At 35.3% G+C, this 19,235-nt stretch overlaps 1 protein-coding gene across 1 annotated transcript; it reads right to left on the bottom strand.

Annotated features, from left to right (window-relative positions):
- Window positions 1-3,682: 3,682 nt before the first annotated feature.
- LOC120069008 (N6-adenosine-methyltransferase MT-A70-like) lies at window positions 3,683-9,254 on the bottom strand. The gene is made up of 7 exons (XM_039020664.1): window positions 8,022-9,254; window positions 7,597-7,695; window positions 6,133-6,216; window positions 5,621-5,976; window positions 5,219-5,435; window positions 4,901-4,980; window positions 3,683-4,207 (listed from the first exon to the last, which is right to left on the bottom strand). Exons 1-7 carry the CDS (start codon window positions 9,252-9,254, stop codon window positions 3,922-3,924), a joined length of 2,355 nt encoding a protein of 784 aa, XP_038876592.1. The 3' UTR covers window positions 3,683-3,921.
- Window positions 9,255-19,235: the final 9,981 nt, after the last annotated feature.

The raw sequence follows: 19,235 nt of genomic DNA, 5'->3' as shown, positions 1-19,235 counted from the left end.
TTAGGGTGTGTTTCGTATGTCCCCTTTTCCTCACTCACACGTCTCTCCTTCTCTCCTTTTTCAGATGTCTCCCTCTCCCTCCTCTGTTTCCCTCTACGGCTTGTTTTCGATCAACACCGTGTTGCTTCGGTCGTCAATCATTGAATGCATGGTAGGGACTATGTAACGCCCTAGGCCCAGGATTCAGACCAGGATTCGGAATCCGGATTCGACCCTTGATGGCCCCGGCATTCTCCTGCATCCCCTACGACCTGGTTATGTCATCCTCCCTTGTCTTGAATGCTTTTTTTAAAGGTGAAATTTGTCCCCACAAACCAACATAGGATTGCTCCAAGCTAAGCACGCTTAACTTTGGAGTTCTTATGATTGACCCATCAAAAAGAAAGGTGCACCTTGTTGGTATAGGTAGTCATTTTCAATTTTTTAAGTCTTTCTTAACCATTCTTTCATGCCCTCAAGATCTCTCTCATTCAGATGTGATATCGGTTCATTCATGTACCCCTCTTGAACTTGGATCGTTACAGACTGGTTGAAGGAATTGTCGTTTAGTGGAGAAGAACGTTGTCCACTTCAGGTTCGTTTTCTAAACTCTAAATCGGCCAATGATGAGTCTCTGTTTTGTTTCTCCTGAAATTTTCAATTTCATGTCTCGATCCTCTGTTCTGTGTTTTTTATTTTCATGCCCTGATTAATTTTTCTAAACAAGTTCTGTGTATTTCATTTTCTAAACATGTTTTGTGTATTTCATGTTCTGTGTATTTGATCCTTGATCCTCTGTTATGTGTATTCTCTATTCTGTGATTTGTTTCGTTTTTAATATTGTGTCTTCTTCTCTGTCTTTTCCTTCAAATTTTCATTTTCATGCTTTCATTCTCTATTATTCTGTGTATTTGATTTTCTAGCCATGTTTAATTTACCTATTAATTCTATGTTCTGTATCTTGTTGTTCTAATCCTAATGCCCCGTTGAATCTTGAAATGTGTTAGTCCTAGTTATTATTATTATTATTTTTTGCACGTTTTCAATATTATGCATTATTAATTACTTCATTTATTAAACTGTCCACCAACTTTATTAATGATTGTTCTACTTGTTTGCTGATTTTATTAATGATTGTTTTTATTATTTGTTGATTTTATTTCACTTGCATATTTTCACGATCCATTCAATCACTTCTTTAATGACTCAATCAACTTATTAATTGGATTTGAGTTCATTTACATGATGTGAATTTAATTCTGAGGCCGGTCACACTTTTTTTTTAAAATATTTGTTGGGGCTATTATTAATGTTCAACAACCACCCCTCTCCAACCACCTCTCTTCCTATATAACAACATTGGTCCTTCTCTATTTGCTAGAGCCTCCATTGTCCGAGATTTAGTTTGTCAATTCGGTGAATTGTTTAATTTGATTTCTCCTTCTATACTTTCTATTCTTTGGTTATGTTATTTTTATATTATTAACTTCCTAACTTTTGGTTCTTTGTTGGGTGGTAAGGTGCCTCATTGTGTTTTGATCCGGCAACTAGTAGACTCTCCATCCCTCTTCCTACATTTTAAGTACTTGTAGATTTTTTCTAACTTCTGTTTTTTGTTTTGTTATGTAGCCCAAACTAATACGAAACATTCAATCAGTTTGCTGTTAGTGTGTTACTTTTTTTTTTTTATTATTATTATTTGTATTCCCCTATATTCTATTTTAGTTGTATTTTTTTGGTGTGCCTCATCGAGATTTTAGTTGTATTTTTTTTTTTGTGCCTCATTGTGTACACGGACTGTTTGACATTTTTTGGTATTATTGACTGTTTATTAATTTTTCACTGTTTGACATTTTTTTGTGTTATCAATTTTGGTGTAATAGACTGTTTATTCATTTTTAAATTTTAGATGCTTTTGATTCTGCCCGTAATTGTAATACCCAAATTGCCCTTGGATAATTTAATTTTATAAATTCAAATTAACGATATGGATTTTTTTGGAAGTTATCCAATCGTTAAAATCACATTAATTATTATTATTATTAATCTAAATTAAATCATATCTTTGATATAGTAACTGTTTATACTCTTTAATATGATTTTTATATTATTTAATCTTTTTAATTATTTTAGTATAATTATAAATATACAAATTAACTAATCATTTTTAATTATTTTAGTGTAAATTATCAATATAAAAATTATGGTCAATTATCACTATTCTAATCAATTTGTTCATTAATTTGTTCAATTTTAGTAATTAATATAATCATGTTCAATTAAAAAAAATTGAAACATTTTTTAAGTTGTCTTCTATAATATAATCACGTCTTCAATTAATTAATTATTCACATAATGATGTCTTTAATTAATTTATTCATTTGTAGTCATTAATATAACTTTGAAATGTTTAATTAATATAATCATGTCTTTAACAAGTAACTATTCATTTTAGTTGCACCACGTAAATTATTGAATTAAAAACCGTCTTTGAAACATTTCCATCCCAGTAAAGTTTTGAAACTAATATGGACTTTTGACCAGCTATGGCTAACAACTTTCACATACCTTTGACCAACTTATGAAAAGAATAATAAAAATGTAAATTATAGATTTTTAATATAATTCAAATGTAAATTCTTACATTTTCTATATGGATTTAAGGATGAGATGATTAATTTATCAATCTACTAATTAAACTATCGTATAACTCATAAAGTTGTAGTAATGTATTTTAATTCAAATTCATCCCTAATAAAACTATTTTTCTTTTTGTATCCTAGGGATTTAGGTTTCTATCCCAATATATGGAAAATTAATAAGTCTTTACTCTCCTTTCAATCATATCCCAATGACAACTCTTCCTAACATTGGCCCTATTAATAAATGACTATCAGAACCAACTATGGATGCAAATTTTTCTAAGCAAGTTCTAAAATGGTCGTGTATAAGGCCATTTGAGGGGAATGAATTAATGAATTTCATATATCTTGAGATTGGAAAAAAAATACAATCAATATCTTATTCCAAATAGGATGGATATAATAATTAAAATAAAAGATTTTTTTAAAAAAAATAGTGTTCATACAAGCAAATTATTATAGAGTACAAAAGTTGAACCATATAGCACTGACATATGTACTCTGCACACCCAAACATGAACTCACATGAACTCAGATATAACAACCCTACACCTAAACAACATATGAACTTAGACATAATAACTTTGCATACCTAAATACAGATATAACAACTCTGCACGCCCCTTAAATGCACATCATTTTACTAACTTTTTTTTTCCATATTGGTCTCTTTTCAAGTTTTCTTAAATGGTCAAAATTAATAAAAGTGTTGTGGACTTTTGAGCTTGATTTTCATGTACTACTATAACTCATTAGGCCATTCATGAAAAAGATGATGAATTTAAGACATTCTTGTAATTTATCCTATTTAATTAGGCTATTAGGATAAAAAAAATCCTTAAACTTGTGTAAGAACATGGTTGGAAAGAAAATTAAATAGCTAGTAGTACAAATTTTGGTCATATTTCTCTTAATACAACTCTATCTCAGATTTGATCACGATTTTATATGTTTTTAGTATCTTCACTTCCAAAGTTGAGGTATGATCAAATTAATGTTAAGACACAATTCGGATAAATTCGGATAAATTCACTCATCAAACGTAATCTTAGCCACTAGAGTGACAGACGTCACAAAATTCTCTATTCTTATTCAAAATTATATCGGCTAACATCTACGTCTCATTTTACCTACTTTGCTATATGTAAACATTGTAACATACAGACGCCATTACAAAAACAATAGTAACAATAATGAATAAAGAAAAAGAAACATACAGACGCAAGTAAAACTATAATAAAATGATACAGAAACGAGGTAAAAGCTCATATATAGTTGTATAGATTAGAGTGAATTCGATTCAGTTAGCCGTGTCAACTCCTACTGCAATTGCTTTATCTGAGGTAGCTGCTGCTGCAGCTGCATATGGGACCTCAGGAATTGTAGGGTCCCCCCCATATGGTGGCTTTGATTCTGACACTGCAAAGGGGCTCCTGAGTTGAGCAGCCCCAGAATCAATTTCCATGGAAGCCCTTGGAGGGGACGCCGGTTGGACCTCCACATTTGGATATGCAGCCTTGAACCTTGCTCTTAGCCCTTCATCAACCAATCGCACTCCACTCAATTGATTACCAAGAGATATCCACCTGAAGAATCAATTCAACAGAGTATCATCAGGATGTGCAAGTTTAAGGGGGCCACAAGAAGTTCGAACTCGAAGCAGAAACAACATTTACCATCACTTGCAGCATAAGAACTATGGATGTGGATAAGGATACAACACGGTGACATATCATATATATATATATATATATATATATATATATATACAAGAAGGCAATTCAAAGCCAACAAGTTTATGTATTTATATGGTTCAAAAAATGAATTTGATATATTGCAATCTCAAGCTTTACTTCTTTGTCCTATATTATTATGTGCCTATTTAGTAATACTTAACAAGTATTCGATACTTGTCTAACAAATCCAAGATTTATTTCGACTTTGAACTACTGTCTAACAAAAATTTGTTATGCTAACTGTCCAGTACATGTTCAATAAGTGGCAAAGGGCGCCCAAGTGTCCAACACCAGTCAAGCATAGACACGCTAGCCAACTAGCCAGTCCGTACTTCTTCACATGCAACCACCATTTTGTGAATGCAATTGTGAAATGTGAACAAACAATTTCAAATTTATTAGTTTCTTCAATTGTATAAACAAGTTACGAGTTTTTTGAGAACATAATGCATATGATTACAATGGTTTCATCTCTTGAAATAAATATACTCATTTCAAGCGTTTAAGGAAAAATATGGTAATGATGGTATAAGTGAAACATACCCTGCATGGGTGTTGTGCATCCGAGCAAACAATTCTAGCTTTCTTGTTCTTGGACTTATCCTCTCAAGCAAAGGGTACATCTGCAATGATGCGTAACTTTAAAGTATAAAACTTGAATTTCTCATCTTGAACCGAGAAGGGGGGAAAAAACTTGACAATAAACACTGCTCTTGTAACATACGAGAGCCAGGAGACAATTTTGTACAACCCCATGGCTCACCATTGTCCGGACTAGTATTTTGAACTCCAAGATTCCAAGTGTACTTTTGGAGAAGAAATGGAGGATTGGGAGGTTTTGCAAGAGATTGATATACTGACCTCATCTGGTTTACGGCTTGTTTCTCGAACTTCGGCAACAACAACATCTGTATCAATATTCCTATTAACTTCTGGGTTTCCCTTTATTCCAACAAGGCAATGCTCCTTGCTATGGTTGAGCCAATGGCCTGTCCGCCCTGTTCTAATAATTCTTTGAAGTTGATTTGTTTTAACCCATATAAGCTCCTCAACACGCTTGTATCCCCATAGTTCTAAACTGCAAAGGCAAAGTAATATGCTTGTGACCCAAATTCAATTTAAAAATTCGGCATATTATTAACTACTCAGCAGCACATTAATGATTGTTCAGAAAGAACACATTTTTTTCAATATGAGTATAGAACAAGATTGAATGTCCCCAAAGGAAATGTATATTGAACAAGAACAGAAAGAACGACACACCATTCTCTTCCAAGTTCCATTGCACGTCCAGTGACCCAAAGAAAAATCAAACCATCAGTCTGTAGTGCAGGAACATTAAGATTGCGCATTTCATCATCAGCCATTGTCCCATAAGGCAATTCCATATGGATATCCCACGGTGGATCGGCCATAATCACTCCAAATTGCCCCAAAATATCCATTCTAAAATTACGAATATCACAGTTAATCCATTGCGGTTCACCAAGTTCCACTTCCGAACAATATTCAGCTCGCTGAGGTTTTAGTGATTTGGGAGGAGGAATAGATCCAGCTCCCATCAGCATAGGTGGCACATCTTGAATTGGATCAAGCTCGTAATGAACGTACTTGCATGTCTGGCAAAAAATGCCCACATTGATCAATGAATCTCTCTGCCTCAAATATTGCGTGTGTATATGTGTGTGTTGGGGAAGGATTGCTTAAGACAAAAAGAAAGTGGTATTGATATTTCATTAATCATTACCATACGATCCTCGTGAACTAATATCTACCTTCATGTGACGACAAGTATCGAGAAAAGAGCAGTCACCCAGATTGATGTCCGTATGTGGTGCAATTATTCGCCGAAAATGAACCTGCAAAGTATTTAGGAAATAAATAGAGAGACTAATCTATTCTTTATGAGGAGTCAACAATGTCAAACACTTTAACACGGTGAAATAAGTTGGAGAATTTCTACTTAAGGATAAATATATTGTTTGTCAATTCTGAGGTTATGTTTTCTTAAATATGGAGACAACATAGAATTAGAAGCATTGCATACTTGCTTTTTCTTTTTTCTTTTTTTTAAAAAAGTCACAAATTACACAGCAAATCTGATAAGCATTAAGCAAGTCATTGGAGAGAGAAATGGAGAAGAGGTGATGAAGTGCGAGGGAATGAGGTAAAGATGATAAAAGTATTGATACAATTAAATTTACCATAACTCATTCACTTAAGCTTTTGAATTCATTGGTGATTTAACAAGATTCTATAGCAAGGTCCTGGATTGGAACTCTTATATTGTCATTTTCTCTCCAATTAATCTTGACTTCTACTTGTTAAGTCTTCTAGAAATTTCAAGGCCACGAGTGAAGAAGTTGAAAGTATTGTTGAATAAAATTTACTAAACCTATAAGCTGAAGCCTTTAAGTTGATTAATGATTTCACCAAACACACCTATTGATAGCTCAAAAAATAGATGTGGAAGCCAAGGGGAATTGGTAGTAGAAGAATAATTCTAATACTATAGGTGAATTACAAAAGGTTTTCCAATTTAATATCAAAGAAGAAAATAGTAGTAGTAGAGGAATGGGAGTTCATTGTTTGAAAAGCTGAGTGTGGATGTGGAGATGTGAATTTTTGAGGCAGGACCTAGACAAGTAACTGTATTAAATTTAATATTAATTTCATCGTCAATCATCTGGAGGAGGAAAAGAAATTGGAAGCAATATCACTTTGCTCGAAAGGTAACATCCTGGTGTGGCATAAGTAGACAGAGGGAAGATGATCAATCGAGGGTTGGGATGAATTTCAAAAATTACTTAAATTGTTTTGCCCCATGCAGAAAGAAACTGTATGAAAAAATTCTTGCTATGAGCTGGATTTTGGGATCTCAAATCACTGAATTGGATAAAAAATTGCTCCTATTTGTTTTCCTTTCATTTCTGGTTAAATGCAAACTAGTTTCTATCATAAGCATCCTCTACGATGGGACGTGCAATTATACAAACCATATTATAGACAACTTGAAAATGAACAAGTTATATAATTCACTTTCATCATTTTATGAAAACGAGAAGGTAAACTACTATTCTGATGATCAAATCCATTTCTCAATAAAAACTAATAATAAGCAAAATCAGCTTTTACAGCATTAATTTGAGAATAAATATTAGAGCCACTCCACCCTGAACCAAGAACTTGGAATTGTGGAAACATGTCACTATATATTATAAGGAAAGATTAGTACAAACCTTCTCACATGCGATAAAAGAGCCAGATTGACGCCGGCAGTCCTCTTTTGTCAAGGACGAGCAGTATTCCTTCAGTTGTGAACCACCTTTAGTTTTAAACTGGAGCACAAGTTAAGAAATTGTGAAGATTAATTAGAAGGAAAGCCATCAAATGTGCTTTACAAAGCACCTTATATGTGCTTAAAACCAAGTACTTCTAAAAAAAAAACTATAGAATCATTCCTATTGAAAAAAACACGATAGAGAAAAAAAAAAAAAAAAAAATCGAATCCATGCCACAGAAAATACGCAATGCACCAAGATTTAAATCATGCTTTTCAAGCAATCTATATGAACCACTGGCTTGTCTAACATAAAGAGTAGAAACATAGCAGACTTTGAATGAAGCCAAGATTTACATCATATTTTAAAAGCAACCTCTATACCTTTGCAGCCACAGCAGTTTCCCTGGCAGTTGGCCGGTGAATGAGGTCCAAAAGCTCCTCACCAGTCTTTGACTTTTGCAATTCTCTAAAAGACTTCTTGCTCAACAAGGCCTCGAGATCCTTCATGTCATCTTCTTCAGTTCTAGGCTTCTGCGGCATTGAATTGGGACCAGCCATGGGCACATTTGGCCCCATCAATGGCCTGTGCAATGGTGGGAGTCCCATCCCTCGAGGCATCCCCATCATCCCCATCATCCTAGGCGCACCCCTTGCCCCCGGCATTGCCCCCGCCGGTCCACTTGCCGGAAACATGGGCGTCAGTCCCTGCATATTGGGGTCTCCAGGCCCCATCCACATCTCCGGTATTGCCCTCGGCATCGGCCCTCCCATCCCAAAAACTCCGCCATTAACATCCACAGCACCACCACTCGCCACTTGCTGATTCTGATTGTGGCTCGAATTACCCTCTCCCAAACTCGATTCCTGCAACTGAAAATTTGCACTCTCAGGCAGTTCCTTCATAAGCCGAGTTCGATCAATCCCCAATACCATCACTCGAGACTTCCCACTCACTACAAACTCCTCCAACTCAACCCCACCGCTATCCTCCGCCATCGACCTCAAAGCCATCTCCACCGCCAGTATCGCACCGGAATCACCGCCTACTTCCCGCAGCGCCGCCTTCTCCGCCGCTGTAGCCTTCTGATCATTCTCCAATTTCCTCAACACCGTCGAAGAATCAATCGTTGTAAAAGGCACCCGTTCAAGTAAACAAACCGCCACCATCGACCGCACAACCGACAAAGGGCTTCCACTATCGTCCATCGAGAACTTCCCCCCGTCCTGCTGGCGAGGTCGCTTAGGATCGGAATTCGATTCGGGGTACGCCTTCGCATTTTGATTCTTCTGAATCGTGGGTTTCGCTTCTCCTGACAGAAGAAGATTAGGGCGGGGTTTGTGGGGCACAGAGTTAGTGGTCAACAAAGGGTATTTAGAGGGTTTGTTTTTGGGTTCAGGGAGAATGGGTGTAGGAGTAAAGGGGCGGCCATTGAAGGAGGAAACGACCTGGAGAGAGAGGTCGAGAGAAGAAACGATATCAGGAACCAGAGATTGAAGAGAAGAGAGGAGCTCCAACTGGCTTGAATGCTGGGCAAGAATGCGAGTTTCGAGTTCTTGACGCTTTTCTTTGATGCTGGCTATGGTTTCTTCGGTGGTTTCTGATTGGGTTTCCATGTTTCACAGCTCCGAGCTCGAATGGACGACCAGACCCGAAGGAGATGAAAAGATTGTACGAGATTTGGGTTTTTTCCACGGCGGGGAAGATGGACGCCAAAAATTAAAAATCTTTGTTATTTGAATATAAATTTACGAAATCATCTATTTTTCATACTATTTAGAAAGATATTGGGCTTACCAACTTTGTTAGGTCTTTATAGTTGAGCAATTGAGAGCTAGGGTCATTTAGCCTTCTATTGCTAATTCTTTTACAAATGAATAACATTTTTTAGTAAGCTTCAACACAGTTGATTCATAAAATTCAATCGGCCTTTGAATATTTGGTATTCCACTTCATTGGGTCGACATTTGCAAATTTTCAAAACTAAATGTTAGGTATTCAAGTCACTTCAAGATAAGGTGTGGAAGGCTCTCTAAGAATGGAATGAGAAAATTTTCCCTATGAGATGAAAACAAGTCTTAATTAAGGCACTGGCACAAGCTATCTTCATTTACACTATGATTTGCTTTTAATTGTCCAAGAGTTTATGAGACGAAATTAGTCAATTTTATGCAAAATTCTACTGGGGTCTTTTGGGCACAAAAATAAAATTTACTAAAGGGGTTGGCGCAGATGTGTATTAGAAAGGAAGAAAAGGGGCTCGATTTTGTAGATCTTCAAACTTTCAATCAGGTAAGCAAAGCTGAAGATTCTAAAATACCAAAAAATCTCCTTTCCAAGGTGCTTCAAATTAAGTATTTCAAAATTGACAATTTTCTAAATACAGGATTGGGCAACAACGCCTTACACTTTAAGGAATATCCTATGGGGGAGAGGTATCTTAACACACGATTATCGTTGGAGAGTAGGATATGGAAAACTAGTTTAGTTATCTAATGATCTGTGGATCCCTGGAGAAGGAAGTTGTAAGTATGTCCTTGTGCCTCATCATCTTCATGAGTATTATATGGCTTCCTTAGTTACTAAACCAAGTCGTTGAAATGATGAGTTGATTCAATCTAGTTTTCTTCAATAGGATGCTTAGGCTACATTTCAAATTTCATTGCCTAGACATCAACAAGATGATGAGATCATGTAAACCCTGAACCATACTATTCCTACTTAAATATGTTTTATGTTGTGATTAGTATAATGGGTGGGTTAATATGTGAGTTAATGTAAAGTTGTAGGGAAATGGGTGAAGAATAAGGGAAAGAAGAAAAAAAGAAAATCAAAGTTTAGGAAGACATGGGTCTCAGGCGAGTATGTGCTGGCCTAACAAGAGAAAAATTTTGGCTAAGTGTTGGAATAGGCGTTGGTTTTGCCATGGGCGATGACCTTGTTGTTTTGGAGGTTAAGCAAATTCGTTGGATGGCTAAGTGTTGGCCACGCGTTGTTAAGTGTGAGCGGCTAAGCAAAGAAAGTGGTGTTGGCCCTTGTCAAGCAAAAGCGTGAGTGGTTGCATAAGTATTGGCATAAGAAGAAGGTTGTACATTGAGTTGTGGCCATTGAAGTGCCTAGCTATGCGATGAGCGCAAAGCATGGGCGAGGCAACCTAAGCATTGAGGTTGGGCATGTGCGTTGGCCTATATGCAGGCTGTGAAGGCTACCATTGGCCACAAGCCTATGCGAGGTAAAGATGAAAGATGCGCCAGAGCGTGCCTTGAGTAGTGGTATGCGCGCGGCAAGGTAAGGCGTGTAGGTGAGACGGGGGTGCTGGCCAAGAAGCTTTGCGTTAAGGCTGAAGCCATACATTTGTTGAAAGGACATACGGCCAAGGAGCCAAGCGATGGAAAGAGGTGTTGTCTAGGCGATGGCATTGCAAGCTAGAAAAGCCAAGGCAACAGTCTTGAGCAAGGCGTTGGGCCTAGGTTAGTAATGGCCTTAAGGTATACGGCTAAGGGGTTGTGCAATGGCAAAGGAAGTGAGCTGCGATGGAGTGTTGATGACAACTAGCCATGCGTTGAGAATTTGGAAAGATAATCAACTAAACCATCGGTTTAAGTGACCAACTATCGAGGTCAGATAAAGTAATCCCACTTAAGGGATGGGGTGGCAGCTTAATAGTTAAAGTAAAGCATGCAAACTCGAGTATAAAAAGAAGGCTAATTTCAAGAGCATTGTTTGAGCAAATTACCTAGGCTATAGAGGTGATTCCAAAGTCATCTGAAAGCTTGTTTAGTCTAATTGATAAGGTAGGGCTGCCAAAAGGAAACTCCAAAGGGAAAAAGCTAGAACTTGAAGCATCTGCCAGAAGGACGAGCTCTCGAGTAACTCTGGGCCAGTGTTGAAGATTTGGAATTTCTGGCCAAACTACGAGAAATTCTAAGCTCAAATCTTAAGGTAAGTATTTTAAGAAATTTTGAACAAGTTTGTAGAAGAAAATTTCTTGAGAAAAACCATAAAAAATGAGTTATTTAAAGTACAAATTGAACCTGGAAATCTTTGAACATGCAGGCAGCTTGAAGTTGGACGAGCATGCACGAACAGTAGCGAGCCTCAACATGTATTAGGTTGTACGTAGGGTTGTGTAGGCAACCATAAGAGACTTGGATGCCCAAGGGAAGGCTTAGGTGTTAATGTGCAGCAGGTGAAGCACCTAGGACATGCAATTGACGCATGGTATGCGTTGGTGTGGTGTTGGACTGCCGCATGGTAAGCTTGACAACTAAAGGAAAATTGTAAGTACTCAACGCATAGAGAGGTTTTCATTGGGAGGTAAGATTTAAATGTCGAGGAGGAAATGACTATAATTATGAAAATTAGTCTCAAAAGGGAGACCATTTCTAGTAGCTAAAGTATATTGTTGTATCCACAGGATCGACACTAATAGGGGAAGCTTATCAATCTTAAAGGAAATGCCCAAAAGCGGTGAGTTACTAAGTGTTTTATAATGTTTTTAGAAATCCATATTTCAAATGAAAGATTAATCTCATGCTAATTATTTTACTAGAAGTTTCTAAGCAAACTCATATGCCTATGTTTTTAACGCATGCTAGTTAATGAAGTTTATGAAGCATATTTTATTTAACGCAGGCTAGTTCTTTAAAAAGGAAGCTTTATAACATGTTTTAGTTAGAAACTATTTCCATTACTTGGAAGCATGCGTTAATAGTTATACCTAAGACTTAAATGTTAAGACTTAGTTATGTCTTCATGACTTAAGCATACATGATTTAGTAAATGTGATTTATGAGTATAACACAATAAGCTCGTTACTAAAGGACTTAGAGAAGGTATCTGAGCAGTAGTACCTAAGGTATAACGGTACTTAGTTTAACCACGTGCATGTAGGTAGTTTAACGTCGAGGGATCGAGCAAAAGGGTTCTTTCTTAACTAAGGCTTAACATTGAGGGTTTGAACAAAAGGGTTCTCTCTAAACTAAGGATCAATTTAGCAAAGTTTCTATACATTTTATGTTAAAAGTTTTTATATGTGTAATTGCTTGGCAAGTTTCAGTTTCAGTTTTAAGTATGAGAACTATGTTTCTTTAAATCACTCACTAGGCTAGTAGCTCACCCCGTTTTAAATGTTTCCTTTTCCCAGGTAGTAGCCAACTCCCCATAAGATAACTCTCTTGATGCTCCGCCACTTAAAGACTAGTTTCAGAAAAGTTTAGGTGGTTGTCTATAAATATTTGTACACATGTTTTGTGCATATAGGGACTAGGTTGCAAGTTGGGGCCACAGGATCTTGTGTCGTGCATTATGTATATATGTTATCTATATGTGAAATCCTATTGATTTGTGATTGTTAGTTGTTGAATGTTATATAAACATGTTTGTTATTATTAGTGTTTCTAAGTAGGTTAGTAGGCAGTAAGTGCCAGCAAAAGGGTTGGTAATTGTTGTAGTCATAACTCCTTTCAGGTTAAGAGGGTAATTTGGGAAGGAGTGTGATAGAGCCTTTGGGACCTCCAAAAGAGGAGAATTTTTTCAACTAAAAATGCTTACTATTTTGGTTTGAAAATGGCTAGTGGAAACGATGTCGGCTCTTTGAATGGCAATTGTTCTAGGTAACTATGGAAAACTTTTTGGGAGGTTGAGGTCCCTTCAAAGGCTAAGATTTGTTGCCATTAATTTATCCATGTCCTTATTTCTTTTAAGTCTAACTTAACCTCAAAAGGTGTTCATTTTGATATGTTGTGACTTTTGTGTAGGAAGAATATCAAGGAATTGTCCCATTTCATTTGAAAATGCCAGGTAACAAAAGAAACTTAGCTTTGGTTTCTTGTCTCTAACGTGGATATCCTTTGTTATGACAAGAGTGGAACAATCTTGATCATTGATTCTAGATTTTTTTGGAGAGATTATGTCCAGGAGTTAGCTAGAATCGTTATTATTGCATGACAAGTTTAGGAAGCCATAAATAAAATGTTGTTTCAAAAAGTCCTCATTAGCATTGATTTCTTAAGTTCCTCAATTGAAAGGCACCTTGTTAATAGGGTGATCATTTTTCATGAGCCTTGAGGGAAAATAATGGTGTGGCTCTATTGGAAATGTCCTAAAAATTCGCAGTTCGTAATCATGAAAACATATTCTATTGATCAATGAAAGTATTGTTGAAGTTTTTATTTAATAAAAATGTTATTGAAATTGCATTATGTAATAAAAATCCAATAAATGAATCCATGGCTATTGCATGAATACTGTAACTTTATGTAGAGACATAAAAGAGGATCAAGATATAATATATAACTAGAAAGATCTATAAGTATATGGATGAGATTAGGTACCTCATCTTGGGGACACTATGGGTGCGGCCTACTTTGTATAATGATACAAACTACGTGATTCTAAATTCGTTTATGTGAAGACATGCGAGTAGGGGCATCCTATGCAAAAGAGTTTTGCATAAGACCGAACCACGAAATAGTCACTTTTCTTTATAACAACTGTTTACTGTTAAAACTAACTATTTCAATTCGATGACCTAGGGTAACTCGATCTTAATCCTGAACTAACTATGAATTCTTGTTTATTCGGGATTATCCTTTGATTTGCATAGGTGAGAGTAGTTCAACACTATTCAACAAGCCTCCCATTATTGGGATAAGACCGGATAGATAGTTGGGGACATAATCCTACAAGATGGGATTCACTCCTACCCGTTTTAGGGTTAGCAAATAGGTTGTTCCCCTGGTCTTAAACAAAGGGGCCCCGCCCTTTCATGACCGAGAAAGATATGGTTTATTAGTTGGACTATAAACCAATTGTTCAATAGAGGATCGGTGGGATCTTAAGAAGCAAGATGTATTTACAGTGGTAAAACAGTAATTTTGATCCAGTTGTAAATACGAACGATCTGTAAAGGATCGACTTACTGATTATGGTTAAATCAAGTTGACAGAAATATATCTATAGTGAGGAGAGTGCAACCATCGAGCTATAGTGGTATATCTTGGTGGTTAACATATATTGATTGACTCAGGTTAAAGAATTTAATCGATTAATCTTAAATCGTTGGAGTTCATAATCTGTAGGTCCATAAGGTCCCTCTACTAGCTCGTAAAACATTAACACTTTGGATTAGAAAATTAAGCAAATTTTGAAATGTTCAAAATTCAAAATTAGGGTTTTGAATTTGAAATGTTCAAATTTAATTTTAGGGTTTGGATAATTATATCTGATATAATTAAACGTTATAATTTGATGAAATTAAACATAAATTGGAGAGTTTAAAGTATTTTAATATTGATTTAAATATTGATTACATGAATATGATTCATGTTTAAATTAGGTGTCTGATTAATTTAATATTTGATATTAAATTTTTTTATTTAATTAATTATTTAAATAAAATATTTTTAAAGTTTAATAAATTCAATTTTAGAAATTGAGTTTTTTGTTTAAATTAATTTTAATTAATTTAAATAAAATTTGATTTTAAATTCTTGAGTGGAAAAGTCCCACATTGTGATTTTAGTGGGATTTTCCAATTCTTGACACTTAGGCCACTCACTTGGTGCATTTTGAGGTGTCGCCCTACTGAATGAGTATAGTACTTGCATGATTAAGCTTAATAAAAACTTCATTATCTGATTTTTTCAGATCATGCATTGAAAATTAGTGGAATTTTTAGAAATTTACTTTTACTCTCAACTCTCTCTCAAACCCTTTGAACTCTAACTTAACTGAGAGATTCCACCACTCAATCCAAGGATGAGAATAGTAGAGGAAACTCTCTTTGTAGTCTACTACTGATTTGAAGATCAAATTTGTGTAATTCAGCAATGATTTGAAGAGTTTTAACAAAGGTATACTTCATATGAAACCCTCTCATTTTATGAATTTGTCATTGTATACTTTTAAACTCAAATTAAGTGTAATTAGAGTGATTATTGATTTTATTTGTTTCTGTATTTTGCATATTTTTCCATCAGGCTCAATGTGTCCACCACAATAAGATGCCTGTATTGGATGGCTCCCCTATCGAGAAATATACGAAATTTTAACATTGATGCGACATGGAGTTTTGATAAACAAGCTAGCAGTTTGGGTTGGCGAGACTATCTGGGTCATGTTCGTTTGACTGGGTTCAAGGTCATGTCTAGATAAAATGAGATTAAGGCCCTCGAAGCCTTGGCAATCTATGATGGCTTGGATAACATTCTCAGCATTCTCCCTACCATAGTGATGAATATCATGGTTAAATCTAACTTTCTGAAGGTTATTTGTAAACTCATAGCTTTGTTCTACTAGTTAATTATGTTTAAGTACTCTTAACTATATATTTGAGCTCTTGTAAGTATGTATTTATGATGTTTGCATTAGTTAAAATGTATAGAAAGTTTATTGCGTTTGTTGTAAGGGTTAAATGAGGAAAATATTTTAATGCAATGCTCTTAGGTACTTAGTGGGCAGAAAAATATTCTAAGTTTGGAATGTTAAGCTTTCAGGTGAAGTAGAGAGGAATGAACACTTAGGAGAAAACAAAGAATTTTATGCGATGAAGTTATGTCACGCTATGTGGCCAATCTTATTGAACTATGCGGTCAGGAGTTCGAGAATGGGACATTACGGCTAAGTATAGCCATGTTGTGTGCAAAAGGCCATGGAAGAAGTAAGTTGGTTCTTGAGTAAGAAAGAATGGTTGAGGCTAGTTTATGGGAAGTATGCGACCAATCTCATATGAGATTTGTGAGGATCAATGTAAGCATTGTGCAAATGACCCCATTACTTAAGCAAGCACTCCAAGAACATACTAAGGCAGTATGTTAGGAGGTCGCGAAGTAAGTGTTAGTCGAGATGCTTAGAAGTTAGCAAATGAGGTCGTCGTGATTGATGTGATGATAGTGTCATTCAATTGATGCGATGATGGATAAGAGTATGCAATGACCAGGAAAGGGCTTAAGAGTTCAGCTTAATCATTTAGTGAGTGGGCTAAGTAACAGCCTTAGAAACGCTAATTAAGGATTAGCATATCAAGTGACATTTAATTAAGACAAGTTTACATGCAAGCTCAAGTATAAATAGGCTTTGCAAAGAAGAAATCTATTTTGCCAAAATTTTCTTGCGCCTAAGAGGAAGTGTGGTTGCATCTGAAAGCTTAAAAGAAGTTGAAGAAGTTCTCAGCAAGCTTAAGAGAATATGGGGATTTTCAGCCTATTCAGAAGAATTTAATGCTCAAACTGTAAGTTAAGAAGAGTTAAGATGTTTTTAAGTAAAATCTTGAAGAAAATTTAGTTAAATAACGATTGGATTAAGAGTTATGATGTGGAAGTTGAAATCTGGAATGGTATTATGGATGTATAAGCAGGCAACTATATTTAAGGGATAAGCAAGTAGCTGACCTGGCAAAGAATGCAACGAAGTGCATAGGCAATTAGCAAAGATTTATGCAATCGTAAGTAGCAAACATTCATCGCATAGGCATGGAAGTGTGTCTAAGAGTTTACTAAGTACCCGATAGTGAGGGTTGCCTATCTAGAGCCAAGTAGAATGTAAATTGGCTAAGTATATGTGATGCGATTAGTTCAATCATAATGCGATGAAGTTTTGTTTATATGTTAAGCTCAAAAGGAAGTTAATGTACTAACCAAGGGACCTTTCCTTATTTCAGAGTAGGCGTAAATAGAAGAGACTTACATACCCTTGGATAAGTAGCTTAAGACAGTGAATGACAAGTTTTCACAATGATTTCCAATGAGTAGTTTTACAAATGATTTTCAGTACATAGTCAGTTTAACATGTTGTTTTCATATCATGATTTCCTCGACGCGTGCTTAAAATATATGTTGATCTTATGATCCATAATTTCAAATGAAATTTTATATGTGAATTTGGCATGTGTTTTTAGTAAGCTTATGTCCATGTTATAAAATATGATGAGTTTCTACAAGGAATTTATAAGCATGTTTACGTTAAAAAGCACTATGCGATGACATGAAAATTTTAAATTTTGAATAATTTTACCATGGTTATATTGTTTGATGTTCATGGAATGTTTAAAATTTTTGTGCCTTGTACAAAAACCTTACTCCAAATGTTTGGTACAAAGTTGTGGTAAGGTACCCAGATTTCTAATTATGTTAGGGATCCCTGATACCGAAGGTATGGTAAGATAGTTAGGATCCTATTCGATTCTACGTGCACGTATGATCTATGTTATCGAAGTTGATGAGATAGACCAAAAGGGTTCTTTCTAAACTAAGGTTATTAGAGATTGAGCAAAATAGCTCTCTCTCATGTTCGAGCATGTACTTTATAGGAAATAATGATGAGTTTTAATTTAGGGTTTTTATATGCTATGATTTCATGTTTTCAGTTTTTATTTTCAAACCCTAAAAATGAGCATGTAAATGTTTTATGTAAGGCGTGTTATATTACTTTTGTATGAAAGCATGTTTCTTAAAAGTAGTCACTCACTGAGCATTTTAAGCTCATACTTTCAAATGTTTTCCTCCACAGGTAGTGGTCAACGTCCCGAAGCCTAGCAGATCTGCCAACCAGTCACTACTCAGGATCTTTCAAGCATTTTGAATTTTAGATAGTCCACTTTGTTATGTTTAGACCTTGGTTTTTGTCTGTACATGTCATGGGGGAAATGGTAGAATTGTGTCAAACTGTTTTTGTATTAAACTTAAGTTTCCTAAATCTGTTAATGTATGTTAGTTTGGTAGCTGACTAACAGTATATCTATCTATCTATATATACACACACATACACACACACACACACACATACACGTGCAGTGGTTTGATGACGAGATTATGGTAAGATGTAGAGATTATAAATTGTTATTCAGATTTAACAGGTGCTAAGAAGAAAGATTCACAAGAACAATTGGACAATAGCTGTCATAAGAGGGTTGGTGACTGTTGTCTTCACACCTCTTCTTGGATTTAGAGGATAATTTGGGAGGGGGTATGACATTATTCACCTAGTCCTTTGCACATGATTTGAGGTTTGTTTCCTTTTCCCATGTGAAGTGGTGCCACACTTTTATGGCTTATTCCCTTGTAAGGAGGGCATTAGAAGAGTACAATCGTTCTCTTCTCCTTTCTCATTTCTTATAATGGTTTGATTTGTTGTTGTTTGGTGATGTTATTTTGTAGTTTGGTTGTAGTTTTGTTTCATAAAAAAAAATATATGAAAAATACTTTGAAGGACGACTAAGAGCTTGTTTGGTAGGAAATTTGAAAATAGAAATTTCAAACAAGAAATTCGATGAAACTAAGTTGTATTTCACGTTTTTTGATATGTTGGTAGCAAATTCATAAATTAGTATCTAATTTAAACAATTGTTTAAAATGTATTTCATACTATATCTATAAATTATAAAACTAGTTATACTTATCCACTAAAATTATACGACAATAAATTATTATGAATTTAAGATTGAAAAAATGAATTTAAGATTTTTTGAAAGTACAATGATTAAAATCGGACAATTGAAGATTTATGACTGGAACAAACTCAAGTAGAATGATCAAAATTATATTTTACATATATTTAATAGATTTAAAAACGTAAAATCATTGTTTTTTTTTTCCTTA

Source organism: Benincasa hispida, unplaced genomic scaffold, assembly GCF_009727055.1.
Source record: "Benincasa hispida cultivar B227 unplaced genomic scaffold, ASM972705v1 Contig179, whole genome shotgun sequence".
Taxonomy (NCBI): domain Eukaryota; kingdom Viridiplantae; phylum Streptophyta; class Magnoliopsida; order Cucurbitales; family Cucurbitaceae; genus Benincasa; species Benincasa hispida.
The sequence above is the reverse complement of the archived record's forward strand: the minus strand, read 5'-3'. Positions and strand labels throughout refer to the sequence as shown.

What these genes read in the sequence shown, in the direction of transcription:
- LOC120069008 (XM_039020664.1), bottom strand. Translation starts at nt 9,254, where the DNA reads ATGGAAACCCAATCAGAAACCACCGAAGAAACCATAGCCAGCATCAAA. An exon ending in AAACTGCTGTGGCTGCAAAG is followed by an intron (nt 7,696 to 8,021) that starts GTATAGAGGTTG and finishes CTTGTGCTCCAG; the next exon opens with TTTAAAACTAAAGGTGGTTC. An exon ending in ATGCACAACACCCATGCAGG is followed by an intron (nt 4,208 to 4,900) that starts GTATGTTTCACT and finishes TTGATTCTTCAG; the next exon opens with GTGGATATCTCTTGGTAATC.